Source organism: Rousettus aegyptiacus, unplaced genomic scaffold (genome assembly GCF_014176215.1).
Source record: "Rousettus aegyptiacus isolate mRouAeg1 unplaced genomic scaffold, mRouAeg1.p scaffold_m13_p_4, whole genome shotgun sequence".
Lineage (NCBI taxonomy): Eukaryota > Metazoa > Chordata > Mammalia > Chiroptera > Pteropodidae > Rousettus > Rousettus aegyptiacus.
In genome coordinates this window covers 144,214,488-144,226,919 of record NW_023416307.1, presented here as the reverse complement: position 1 = coordinate 144,226,919, position 12,432 = coordinate 144,214,488, and the positions used below count along the sequence as shown (strand labels likewise).

The 12,432-nt window shown below is 49.7% G+C and overlaps 1 protein-coding gene across 5 annotated transcripts in view; it reads left to right on the top strand.

Moving 5' to 3' along the window:
• Window positions 1-12,432, top strand: part of OSBPL10 (oxysterol binding protein like 10) — a 234,052-nt gene that overhangs the window by 219,380 nt on the left and 2,240 nt on the right. For all 5 annotated transcript variants that reach the window (XM_016140772.2, XM_016140773.2, XM_016140774.2 and 2 more), the window contains exons 9-11: window positions 5,295-5,481; window positions 6,720-6,902; window positions 10,693-10,846. In XM_016140772.2, coding sequence (XP_015996258.1) covers window positions 5,295-5,481; window positions 6,720-6,902; window positions 10,693-10,846 — 524 coding nt within the window. The remainder of the gene's footprint in view (window positions 1-5,294; window positions 5,482-6,719; window positions 6,903-10,692; window positions 10,847-12,432) is intronic.

Here is a 12,432-nt window from a genome sequence, read left to right as displayed (position 1 = left end):
ACGCGTGTAGGATATTGCCAGTGCGACTGTGTTTCAATGCTTGCTGTCCCCTCCCGGCCCATTTGCTCATCTCTCCCCTCGATTCTCAGTGCCCTCATCCATGCCGTTAGCCTTCCACTTGAGCCACACCTTCCATCCACGAGGCCAGCGGAATCCATGGCCTCCGTCCGTCTCTCCTCGGGAACTTCACTTGAGAGTGGTGGGGTCCCCTGAGGTGAGCTGACATTTTCAGTTATTAGCAGTTGTTGAGTGTCCGTGTCTCCATAGCGTAGGCCTCTGATGTCCCAGGGTCTTAGCGCCCCAGTTCCCGACACACCGTGGGTAGAGCCTGGGGCCTTTTATTCACTGCACAGCCCCAGACTTGCTGGGGGATGTGGACAAAGCTCTTAATGCAGTGGGTGGGAAACCATCCCACTCGCTCTCCCCAGGGCCTTGGCTGCAGCCGTTCCTGAAGCAGAATTAGAATTTGCTGCTCACACTTTTTCTACTTGCTTAAAAATTCCTTAGAGCTTCTCAGAGTAGAAGTGTTGACGCCAGGAAGAAAATTCAGAGACTCTGGAAGGCCCCTGCCTGGATGTAGCCCTTCCTGGCCAGTCAGCCAGCATGTTCCTGCCGTAGACATACCTGGGAGGGAGCTTCTGGCTCATTCTTGGGAGGCCTTGGGTTTGCCTGAGTCCTTTCAGATGCTGCTCCCCCTTTCTTTCTTATTAATTCAATGTACACTCTATAACACAAATCGATCTTATTTTTCCACACAAAATACTTGTAAGACTCCCCACACTTCAAAAGGATTTGGTCTCTGTGTTCAGAGCTCCTTTGGACGGCCAGGTACGGGAGGCAGGGGAGGCAGGATGTTTTTTTGTTCCTTCCTTACTCCCTGCGTGGATCCAGCACATTCCATGAATTTGTTGATTGTGTTTGAAGTAATGTTTTTTTTTCCAGCCTCTCATTTTAAAATTTAGATTTTTAGATGGGGCCCCTTGAAATTTCATACATAAATACCTGAGCTTATCTTTAAATTATTGCCTTAGGCAGTGGCATATTTGCCTGTAATAAAATGCCATTATGAAGTGCTTTCTTTTGCCTTGAAATCACGTAGTTTGCAGTTCGGAGACTGCCTGTCTTCGCCCCCTGCCCCCGCCAGTTCCTCAGCTCTGACACTGAAAGCCCCTCATTGAGACAGTGCTCGGTCTCCCCCATCAGCTCTGTCCATGGGGAAGCAAAGGCCCCTCTAACTCATCACCCCCACACTTCTGGGGAGCTGAGGCCCATTCAGCTGTTCTTGCCACCCACCTCCCCCCCCTCCAAAAAAAAAGAAACCAAAAAACACCAGAACTAGTGCCCAGTAAATGGCACAGCCTCTTAATTGAGTCTGCGGGGAGAGGCAATTAGTTCTAGCAAGAGCAGTTACACGATCGCTCGGTGCTGATGAATGTGGATGCTGTCAGTGCCTGCAGACCAATTCCCCGAGTTACTCCAGAGTAAATGTGCCATCGGAAGATTTTGGTTCCTCAAGTTGAGATCGGGTATGAAATTATTTTAAATTTATCACATCGAAAATCTTAATGCTTGGCCTTATGTTTATCGATAAATCAGGTTGTGGGATTTAAAATGAGTCTCTCCCAGCCCGAAGACTAACCTCGACATGGAAGGATTGATTATTTGGCATTTTTCAACTTCTCTCAGCTCTTAGGCTAATGAAAAAAGAAGAAGCAGCTTTCCTTTGCGATCCCATCTGTAGGTCTAGTTTTAATACAGTCTTTTATTCCTATTAGGGGCAGGTATTTTTTTTTTTAATGCAACTTTGAAGAAAAAAAAAAGTGGAAAAGGTGATCGAATGTGTGGGTTTCTGTGAAGAGCTGAAGGGGTGCGATCTGGCCAGCGCCTTCAGATCAGCTTAGCCCGGGGCTCGCTGACGTCTGAGGCCTTGAGGGCAGTTTCACCTCGGTTTGGAAGAGGTTTTTCTGAAGACGAGGGGCAGGACGACGCCTCCCACCCGTGTCTCCATCCCCCTTGTGTATAACACACCACCAGACTGATCTCCTCTTTATCCCCAAATGGAAGTTCACCATTAGGCATTCACCCATCCAGAGAGCAGCTTTAGGAGTAAGGAGTGGTTAGGATAGAAAACCTTCAGGATTCTGGCGGGACATCAGGCTCCGTGCTTGGAGCTGAGTTTTCAAATCGCTTTCCCATTCTTACCTCAGCCTTATGCAGCACAGGTACCATTATCCTGGGTCACAGATGAGGAAACTGAAGCAGAGAGAAGTTAAAATCACCAGTGACGGGGCACTTGGAATGATCCTCTAAGATCTCGTCCAGACCTTTAAAAAAGATGGTGTGGCATGTTCTCTGTGTAAATGTGCTGCAAAGAAAATATCAGTTATATAGTCCTACCTTGCAAAATGTGTACTTGTGAACGAGACCAGGACTCAGCGTGTAGAGCCCGTGGCTGTGTGTGGTCCTGTTCTGAAGAGAGAGGCTGCTGGCAAGATGTGTGAATGGGTGGGAGTCCTCAGTACTCCCATTAAGAACCAGAAGGCCTGACCACAAGATAGGGACACCCCAGACCTCAGGGGCGAGGTTGTGCTGTTGCGGAGACACATTGGGCTACCTGGAAGGATTTTCCTACCAAGTAGTCCATCAGCACGGAGGGCAGAGAGGGGCGGGGGAGCCTTCTTCTCTGGGGCCTGGAAGGCCAGGTGGCTGGTGTCCTCCTCCACAGGGGCCGGTGGCCTCTGCCATCTGCCACACGAGACTGAGAATGTGGCTGGCATTCAAAGATCCAGGTGGCTTGTGAGTAGAACTGGGGCAGGGAGGGACATCCGAGGTGACCTCTCCCTTTTCAACTTTCACTCCTGGTTCTTCTTGACTGTTGGTCTCATATCTGTGATCGGCATTGAAGCCACAATAAGTTTTCATCTACTTTGGGCTGTCTTTTCGAGCAACCTACTACAGGGATGTCAGACATACAGTCTTAGAAACAAAAAATAATACCAGACCTGGTCATTCTCCAAGGGCCCTGATCAGAAACTATAAAGAGTGAGACACACACAGTCCAATCCTCCTCACAGACACAGTGGTGCTCTCTTATGGGCACGGGTAGGACAGGTCCTCCGAGGTCATCGGGAGCGGTTCTGTTCTCAGAGGCGTGGGGGCAGGGGTGGCGTGAGTGTCAGAGTGAGAGGGTTAGGTGGCCTGGGGCTTTACTTTTAGGAAGATGGGTTAATTTGATTATAAGAGGTATGGTAAGTTGGGGAAGCGGAGAGCGGTCAGTCTACTATGATGTTTATTCTATTCGGAGTAGTGGAGTCATGCTATTTGTGTGTTTATGTTACATATATTCAATTATATTCTTAGTCAGAGAGAGAGAGAGACTTAAGTTGCTGCTGTGATACCTACCCTCCCCATCCTGCCCACGTGGTTGTGATGACCCACAAATCTGTTTGTCCTTGGTGGTCTCAGCTTCTGTATGTGCTGCCCATCTGTGTGACTTCCTCACTCACTGGAAATGACCAAGACCCTTAAACACATGAGCATGTCATGTGGAGTTTTCAGGCCAGTCATCTGTTTCTGTAAGTTGGCAGAACTGACTTTCATGGACTTAACTGAGATTGCTGGTCCCAGACAGACTGTAGTATGTGGGTGGGTGCAAGAATTTTCAAGGGTAAATTGAATTATAGTTGCATGCATATTCATATTGACTCTAGAAATCAGCATTCATGACAACATGTAGTCTCATCTCTCCTCGGATCTCCTGGCAAGCTCATCAGTACTAAAAGACACACACACAAACACACACACACACACACACACACACACACAGAACCTCTCTCTACTGGGCAAATTCTAGTTCTAATTTAGTTACTTGTCTAGCCTAAGAGAAATACTAACCAGCCAAATTACTCGACTTGAGTTTGTTTCCTCATCCTTATTTAAAAATGATGATAATTATTGCCACATAGAGTAGTTGTGAAGCTTAAAGGAGATAGTTCTTGTGAAGCCGCCCTGAAGGCCTGGCAGCCAGAAAGTGCCACATGTGGGCACCGTTGACCCCATTCCTCACTCTGTCCAGTGGAGGAACTGGGAGCCCAAGGAGGGGTCACATATGTCTACTCAAAAGATGGGACTCTCCTTCCTGAGGCTCACGGTGCCCTTGATAATCACCAGGCCCAGAACAAGCTGCATTAGAGCTTTGGATGGGGAGTGAAGCCCCAGGGCTGGAATCGGATGCTGAGAAGGTGCCTCATACAGATGAATCTTAGCCCGGAGTGCCGGTTCTCGGGGCCTCTGCCAGCCTGTATGGGCCTCTCTGTGGAAAGCGAAACGCTGCCTGTCAGCACAAAGGCAGCCCCGAGGTGCCCGACCACACAAGCCAGAGCAAGGGCTGCATTTCAGCCCTTGCTGGGCACCTGAGTGCAACTCACAGACTAGATAGCAGCTCTGGGGATTTTTGTGTTTGGGGGCAAGGTCATTTCGGCCTTTGAGACTTTGATGAGAACTGGCTCTTTTCCCTAGAGAAATAGAGAAATTCACGTAAGTTTGCATTGTTTGAAGAGGATTAGATCTCTCCAAGCCTAATGCTTGGGTCCCAGGATGGAGAACCCCTGGTCCAGGGATGGGTGGACTGTGAGTGCTGAGCTCCAGCGCACGGCAGGTGCCCCCCTGGGTTGCTGGCAGCAGCTGTACCATCTGATCTCTCGAACTTCCTGAGATCCATTGAAGTTGTCTCTGTTGCTCTCAGGATGAAGGCAGAATGCTTTAACATCCAGTTTTGGAAGGTCTGGCCTCCCCCTGGCCTGGCCAGCTTACACGCCGGCTCTGTTTCTGCTCGTGGCCCCTTTCTCAGCCCCTTCATGCTCGCCAGGCTCCTTCCCACCACATGGCCTTTGCTCTTCCCTTCTTTTTCCTCCCCGTTCACCTACTCAGCTATTATGCAGCTCAAGGTCCCTTCCTCAGAGAAACCTCCCTGCCAGGTCAATGCCTTGTTGGAGGTCTCCATGGCACTGGGGACATGTCTCCCTCCCACCTTCCCACCCATTAATGTTCACCTTTCTGTCTCCCTGTGGGCAGACAGTAGGTCTGTCTTGTTTGCCGTTATGTCCTCAGTGCCTGGAACATTGCAGGGTACACAGTAAATAAGTAACACGGAGAGCGAGTGGCCGGCCTTTGCACAAGGGGTCGACCTGATGCCCTTTGCAGGAGGCTGTTTGGTTTCTCATCTTTGTCTTTTGATTCCTCCTGGCCCTTCCCTGTGCCTATGTGCCTGACTCTTCTCTCCTCTGCCCCTGGAGGTGTGCTGAGGCTCCTGGAACATGGGGAAGAGTACGTGTTCACCCTGCCTAGTGCCTACGCTCGCTCGATTCTCACCATCCCCTGGGTGGAGCTTGGAGGAAAAGTGAGCATCAGCTGTGCCAAGACTGGATACTCGGCAACAGTTATATTCCACACGAAGCCTTTCTACGGAGGGAAAGTCCACAGGTAGGAAGCAGCCAGGGAGGCTCCATCTTTGTCTTATCACGATGTCCTGAATTTCTTTTCTACCATCAAAAATTGGGTTCCAGCCATGGGATTCGTTGAAAAACCAAGATAGAGTTGTTAACATCTTTTTCAAAAGAGCTGCTTCTCCCCCTCTCTCCCCATGTGGCAGTTCTTTTGAACCCTCCCCCATATGAATTTAAAGTGAAATCCTTTGGCGATGTATTATTGGCAAAACACACACCAGAGAATAAAAGGCACTTCCGTTTGTTACAATAAACTCTCCCTTCTGAGGCTGCAGCCCGTTTCTTGTTCTGAAGCAGTTTGGCCTGTGAACGTGGACACTGCTTGAGAGTTCCCCACTTCATGTTAAGTTGGCCTCACTAAATGTCCTGAATCCCAAAGCTATGAGATCAGAACCATTTCTTTCCTTTAGAGGCTGGGGAAGCTGAACCCTAAGAAATCAAAGGTGAGGTCTGCTGTTTGCAGGAGCACAGAATGGATTTAATTGCTCCAGTTATAACAAGTCCTCCTTCGCAGCAGGTCACTCTATAAACAAGCTCCCATCTCTGCCCTTTTTCTTGGAAAGTGTTCTTTCCGAATGACATTCCCGTAAGGATGCGGGAGCGTCGCCCGGGAAAGTGGGCACCCTCCACGGCTGTTTTGGAACCAGACACCCCAGATGATGAGCTGAACGTGTGCACTTCTCCCCAGCTCCACACCCCTTTGTACCAAGCTGGTAGCTTGACATCAGCTGTGGTAGGGCCCCACAGAAACTGGCAAATGCTACACATCAGGTGTTTTCCTTCCCAAAGAGCCAGTTGTTAAACCTTTACCTGCATATCCACTAACGCCCTGCTAGGGGGTGCTGCCTGGAAGGTTCCTGAGGCATCTGAGAGCCTTTGTTCTGGATTTCCACCCCAATGATAACACCTTACATAACCTGTACATGCTATCAAAACGTAGAAGTTAATGTTGCTACATTACTGTTAACTAATTACAGACTTTATTCAGCTCTCACCAGTTTTTCCTCCGTTACTTTACCTGTTCAAAGATATTAGATCACATTTTAAGAGCTAGTCTTTGAGCAAAGTGGCCAAGCACAATCCCTCCTCCTTAACCTCCCCATCCCCTAAAAAATCTCTAAATATGAGTCTACTTTTTTAAGTCAGTGTCTACATTTTGATAATCTTGAAAAGGCTGTTCATTTGACGCGTTTATTCACTCATTCATTCATTCAGGGTCACTGCAGAAGTGAAGCACAACCCAACCAACACCATTGTCTGTAAAGCCCACGGAGAGTGGAACGGCACCTTAGAATTCACCTACAACAACGGAGAAACCAAAGTCATTGACACGACCACGTTGCCTGTGTGCCCCAAGAAGATCAGGCCACTGGAGAAGCAGGGGCCCATGGAGTCCAGGTGGGGAGCAGGCTGTTTCTCTCCCAGTTAGTTGTCCTCAGCGTTTGGCCCAAGGGACAGAGAGGAGGCCTTGGGAAGTTCGGCTAATAGAAACGAGCCAGGAATCATGTTCTTCTGACTTGTTGAGATACTTGAATTTTCCACTATACATCATTTAGGAGTAAATCCCTTGTAGCTTTTAGTGTCCTTATTCTGTACTTATAGGGCAGAATGTGAAGATCATCGTCTGTAGCTGACTCTTTATGCCTGTCCTCAAAGAATTTGTCGACTCAAGTGGTCTGATGCGTAATTATAATAAATAAAGACAGAGAGTTGCTAATAATCAGAGAGCCGTTTAGTAAAGCAATGAGGTGCTTTTTCTTTTTCTTACCTAATTAGCAACGTAATTAAAAAAAAATAAAGTGCTGGCAAGGGCATGATGACATAGACAGTCCATACCCTGTGCTTACAGTAGGATGTGTGTGGTTTGGCCGCATGGATCAGTAGCTGTAAACTTATGAATTGACTTTAATCTTGTATTCCGCTTCTGGGAATCTAAGGAAAAATTCTTAAATTCAGAAAACGTTTTAAACATAAAATTGAATATTTTTCAAAAAATAAAAATAAAAACCTAAACAAAAGAAAGGAAAATCAACTCCCCACTTGTTCAGCAGGTAAATGGTTAAGTAAATCATGGAGTGTCTGATCATTCAGCACGTCCATGTGACCGTATGAATACAGGGCAACCACTTCGAGGGACGTTTGTACACGGTTACACGTCAGACTCTTCTTGAAATGTGCCACTTTTGTTTTTTAATCCAGGAGGTCAGCAAACTATGGCCTGTGGGCCAGATCTAGCCTGTGGCTGACACTGGTAAAAATTTATGGCAACACAGCCATGATCGTCGGTTTACATGTTGGTTTATGGCTGCCCGCCTGGTCTAACGGCGGTGAAGCAATTGTGACCCAGACCATGTGGCCTGCTAAGCCTAAAAATATGTACTGTCTGGCTGGCCCTTTACAGAAACTGTTTGCCAACCCCTGTCCTTATTTAAAAGCATATGCTGCTGCTCTTTGTAGAAATATGTAGGATTCAAATGAACGTTTACAGATGATTCCTGAAAGGGTTCGCCTTTACGAGGAGAGTTTGCAAATAAGGGGAAAAGTGCTTGTTATGTGGAAACAAAATGAGGATACAACAGTGCGTATAAACAGTATGTTATAACTGAGTTTAATAAAACCAGGGCCTCAGTACCCCTGGACCCTCTGCTTTGTTGTGGGATTAGCACATACTTCCTCATTCTTTATCCAAGGACAATGAGTGTAACCACCTCTGTGACCAAATGGAAGGTGTGAACACTTACACGTTGGCTTTTTCAGCCCAGCCTTTCTGGCAGTACTAGCAGGACAAGGGACAGGCTGCGACAGGAAAGAAAGCCATCCCCTTGCGCACACCGATGAAGCCTTCCCAGAGTCAGGAACCCTGCGGTTCATATCACGGCGTGATGATTGTTTCTGGTTGGACCGTTGGGAACAAAACTGATTACCTTGTGTTGTTCTTCCAAGGTTAGCTACTGCTCATTAAGACTCGTTGCTGCCTTAGTTAGCCCAGGGGAGCTCAGAGTTCAGCCTGGAGCGGGGATGGAGTCTGGTATAGGATGAAGGTGGAGGGTGCTGCTACCTCTTTCTGTGTCACATTCGTGGACTTTACTGAAACATGGAGCTGAACTCGAGGGAAACCAAGCCCAGCGCACTTTGTTTTCCACAGAGGAAATAGCCCTGGGAAGTGGAGTGGCTGGTACGGGTCCTCCCTTGCTGCTCAAAGCACCTGAGCCCACTCACCCTGCTGGGTCTTCCGCATCTTTCCTGCAGAGGCAAAGGAGGGGCCATCTGCTTGGCCAGGTGGGCCAGGGTTTAGACCAATTATCCCGACACTCACAGTGATGCCAGTGCTGGCGAGGCCTCCGGTCCCCAGTTAGCCCCCTTGGAGGGGAACCACTGCCCCATTAGGGGAAGAGTGAAGATAGGTTTTGTCTGCCCACATCTCTACATTTGCTCACGACGTCCAGACTCTGTCTGAGCAGGCATCCTGCCTCGGCGGCAGCCCTCAGGGCCCTGGCGAATAAAGGCAGAGCCGGTGCCCAGTGACGTCAGCCACGCCCTGGCCCAGCCACTGGCCAGCCCTTTACCATAATGAACTCCGCTTTCCGCTTCTCAGGGAGGGCTCCCCTTGGCCTCCTGTTTGCTTGTCTCACCGGCCGACTCCCACCCTCCCCAGCTGAAGGCTCCTTTACCTTTCTGCTGTTTCTTTGGGCTTAAAGTTCAGAGCCTTCCCTATCTGAGCCTCCAACCCCTCCCCACCACTCCTCACCCTCAGGTCGTGCCCTCGGTTGGGTCCCTGTGCGTGTCTGTCTGGCCAGAGCCGCACCTGGGGCCAGTTCTCGTCCCACCACCTCCTCTCCAGGCCCTGGGTGAGGAGCCTCTGCCTTCTAAACTTGGGGCCACTCTCTTACGATGAGACCTATCACGGGAGGTGCTGCCCTTGGAGCACCCCTCCACCCCGGGTGTTCTCGTGCCCAGCTCCTCCCTCAGCACGAGACGTGCGGTGAAGGTGTGGGGGATGAACAAGACCGATGTGACCCCACTCCCAGCCCGTTTCCTTCCACCACCTCCCTGTGCTGTTTCGGCCAGTCGGACCTGGCTTTATATTCCCAGTTCCAGAAGCTTCTCCTGCTCTGAAATAGGAGCCAGAGCATCGCTGTCCCTGGGTCGGTGTACGGAGGGCAGGCTGAGCTTGCAGCAGGAGCCTGACCCTTGTCAGTTGCTTGATTCTGATCCCTGCTTCGCCGGCAGAGCACCCTGCCCATCCTCAGCCTGATCCTGCCAACATGCGAGGCTGCCTGCTCGGCCGCGCCCTCTAGTGAACAGGGTCAAGGGCGCTCTGCCGTGGGAGTGCTCCCTGGCCCAGGATCTAATTAGTTGGATGAGATAGTTCATTTTATGTGAAATCCTGACTTGTCCGGATATGTTTAAGTGAGGAAGCATATGGGCGATGGTATCCTGCTCTACCTCAGCTCTTCCTGCACCCTCTAGAACAGTGTGTGAATCAGGAAATTCCCGAGGGGGAGAGCTCCACATCAGACAGGAGCCAGTCTAGGCTGCCGTCTGCCATGAATGAAGGCGGCAGAGGAGTAGCTTCGCGTGTAGACGTGGGGAGACGACAGCCTGCAGCATAAACACACGCGCCCGCTCACCCTGTTCTGTAACTCCTGATACCAGCTTCCCTCGTGGGAAAGCAGCCATTGCTCATATGCATCAGCTCAGTGACCTTGGGCAGTTCACTTCACCTTATATGGACTTTGTTTTTCTCCTTTTTAAAATGGGATGACAACATAGCATCTGTATCATTGGGTGGTTGTGATGATTAAATGAGTTAATATATATATATATATGTTATATATATAATATATATTATATATAATATATATTTTATATATTACATATATAAAATGCTTAGAAATATAGTAAATGCCATATAAGCATCTACTTCTATTGTAGTATTACTACTACTATCATTTCTAGATTCAGTCTCTAGACACTGAGAGGCATGCTGTGCAGGATGAGTAGAAACAGCATGGATTTGGAGCCTGGTAGCCCTGGGTTCAAATCCTGGCCCCAGGGGCTTCGTGGCATCTGGAATGAGCTACCCCTACAGATGGTCTGCCCAGCTGCCCCCTTCCCCGCTGAGGGCAGCCAGCCTCAAACCTGCTGGCTGCACCTGACCGGTTTCCTCTCCTCCATGCGTCCCCAGGAACCTGTGGCGGGAGGTGACCCAGTACCTGCGGCTGGGGGACATCGACGCTGCCACCGAGCAGAAGCGGCGCCTGGAAGAGAAGCAGCGGGTGGAAGAGCGGAAGCGGGAGAACCTCCGCACCCCATGGCAGCCCAAGTATTTTATCCAGGAGGTAACGCTGCCACCCGCCCTCGGGCGCTTGTCCGGAGTGGGGGGCAGACACAGCAGTTTGGATGAATGAGGACGGGGCAGGGGAGGTCCTGGGAAGGCCTGGGGCAAGCTTGACTCTGGCTCCAGCTGTGGGCCAGCCATCTTGTGGGCAGAGCTGAGTACCTGACACTGCCTCTCTGGCAGCCTCCATCAGAAACGCCCATCGATCTGCCAGGGAGAGCAAGGAAAGGGATCTCAGATCTGGATGCTGTCCTTTTTTAAAAAAAAAAACAAAAAAAATCCCCACACCATTCACACCCCCTGCTACGTTAGCATTAGCAACCAGTCAGTCGTGAAGCTCCTCACAGCCTATCTCCACGCTGGGATAGGCTGGAACCTTCATGACTGAGAACTGCCCTTCCAGAGCTTTGCCTCCTGTGGGCCGAATGGGTTGGACATGCTAGGACACAGGCCAGCGTGAGTCCTGTGCCTAAAGCGCTGCTGCTGTCACCCAGGAAAGTGACAGTGGAAGGCAGAAGTTAATACCCACATGACTGTCCATCCACAGGGCAAGTGGGCAAGGCACTGTGTGCCCAGTTGAGGTCCTTATGGTCTTGAAGTGGTTCGTGGAGCATTCTGAGAACAGAACTGGACATGATGGTAGTTTAAGAGCCACAGTTTTCAAGGCAGGCTTTCAGGAGCAAGCCCAGCAGCACCAGTGAGAGAAACAGGCCAGTGAGGACTGGGGCAGAGCGGCGTCCACATCTAAAAGGGGGAGGATGCCACTTCCCTCAAAGCGATCACAAACTGGTTGTCCGGTTCTTTGCAAGAAGCCAGAAAACCGAATTTTTATGAGAAATCTGATGTTCGCATGGTGCTAAGTAATTTTTTAAAATTTAAACACTGAGAGCCAATCGAAAGATATCTAGGCTTTCTTTGACTCAGGGGCTGCTAATGTCCGACTCCCACTGTAAGTAAGGATTACTCTGTGGAGCTGGAAGACTGTGGGGTGAGCTTCTGCTCAGGAGCGGGAAGCAGCTGCTCTTCCCCAGAGGCAGGAACTGGGGCTGTGAACTGATGGAGACTCCAGGGGTGGATTCTGGTTCAGACAGGCAGCCTGCTTGGGGAAACTACCTTTATAGAACTGAGTGAGAACCCTGTCTGGAAGTCTCAGGTGGGGCGAATGTGTATTAGTCAGGCTTCTCCAGAGAACGGAACAAACAAAAGCAATAGAAATAAGTACATATAGATTTATTATGAGGAGATGGCTCATGAGATTATGGGGAGCTGAAAAGCCCCAGGATCTGCTGTTGGCAAGTTGGAGACCCCAGTAAAGTCCGTGGTGTAATCCAGGCCATGTCTGAAGGCCTGAGGACCAGGGGAACCGATGGTGGAAATCAGGGCAGGAGAAGATGAGATGTCTCAACTCAAGGAGTGAGTCGGGAAAAAAAGGGCAAATCCCTCCTGTCTCCACCTTTTTAGGCTCTCAATGGATTGGAAGATGCTCATTCACATCGGGGAGGAAACTATCCTTTGCAGAGTGTACCAATTCAAAGGCTAATTTTGTCCAGAAACACCATCAGAGATGCACCCAGAAATCATGTTTAA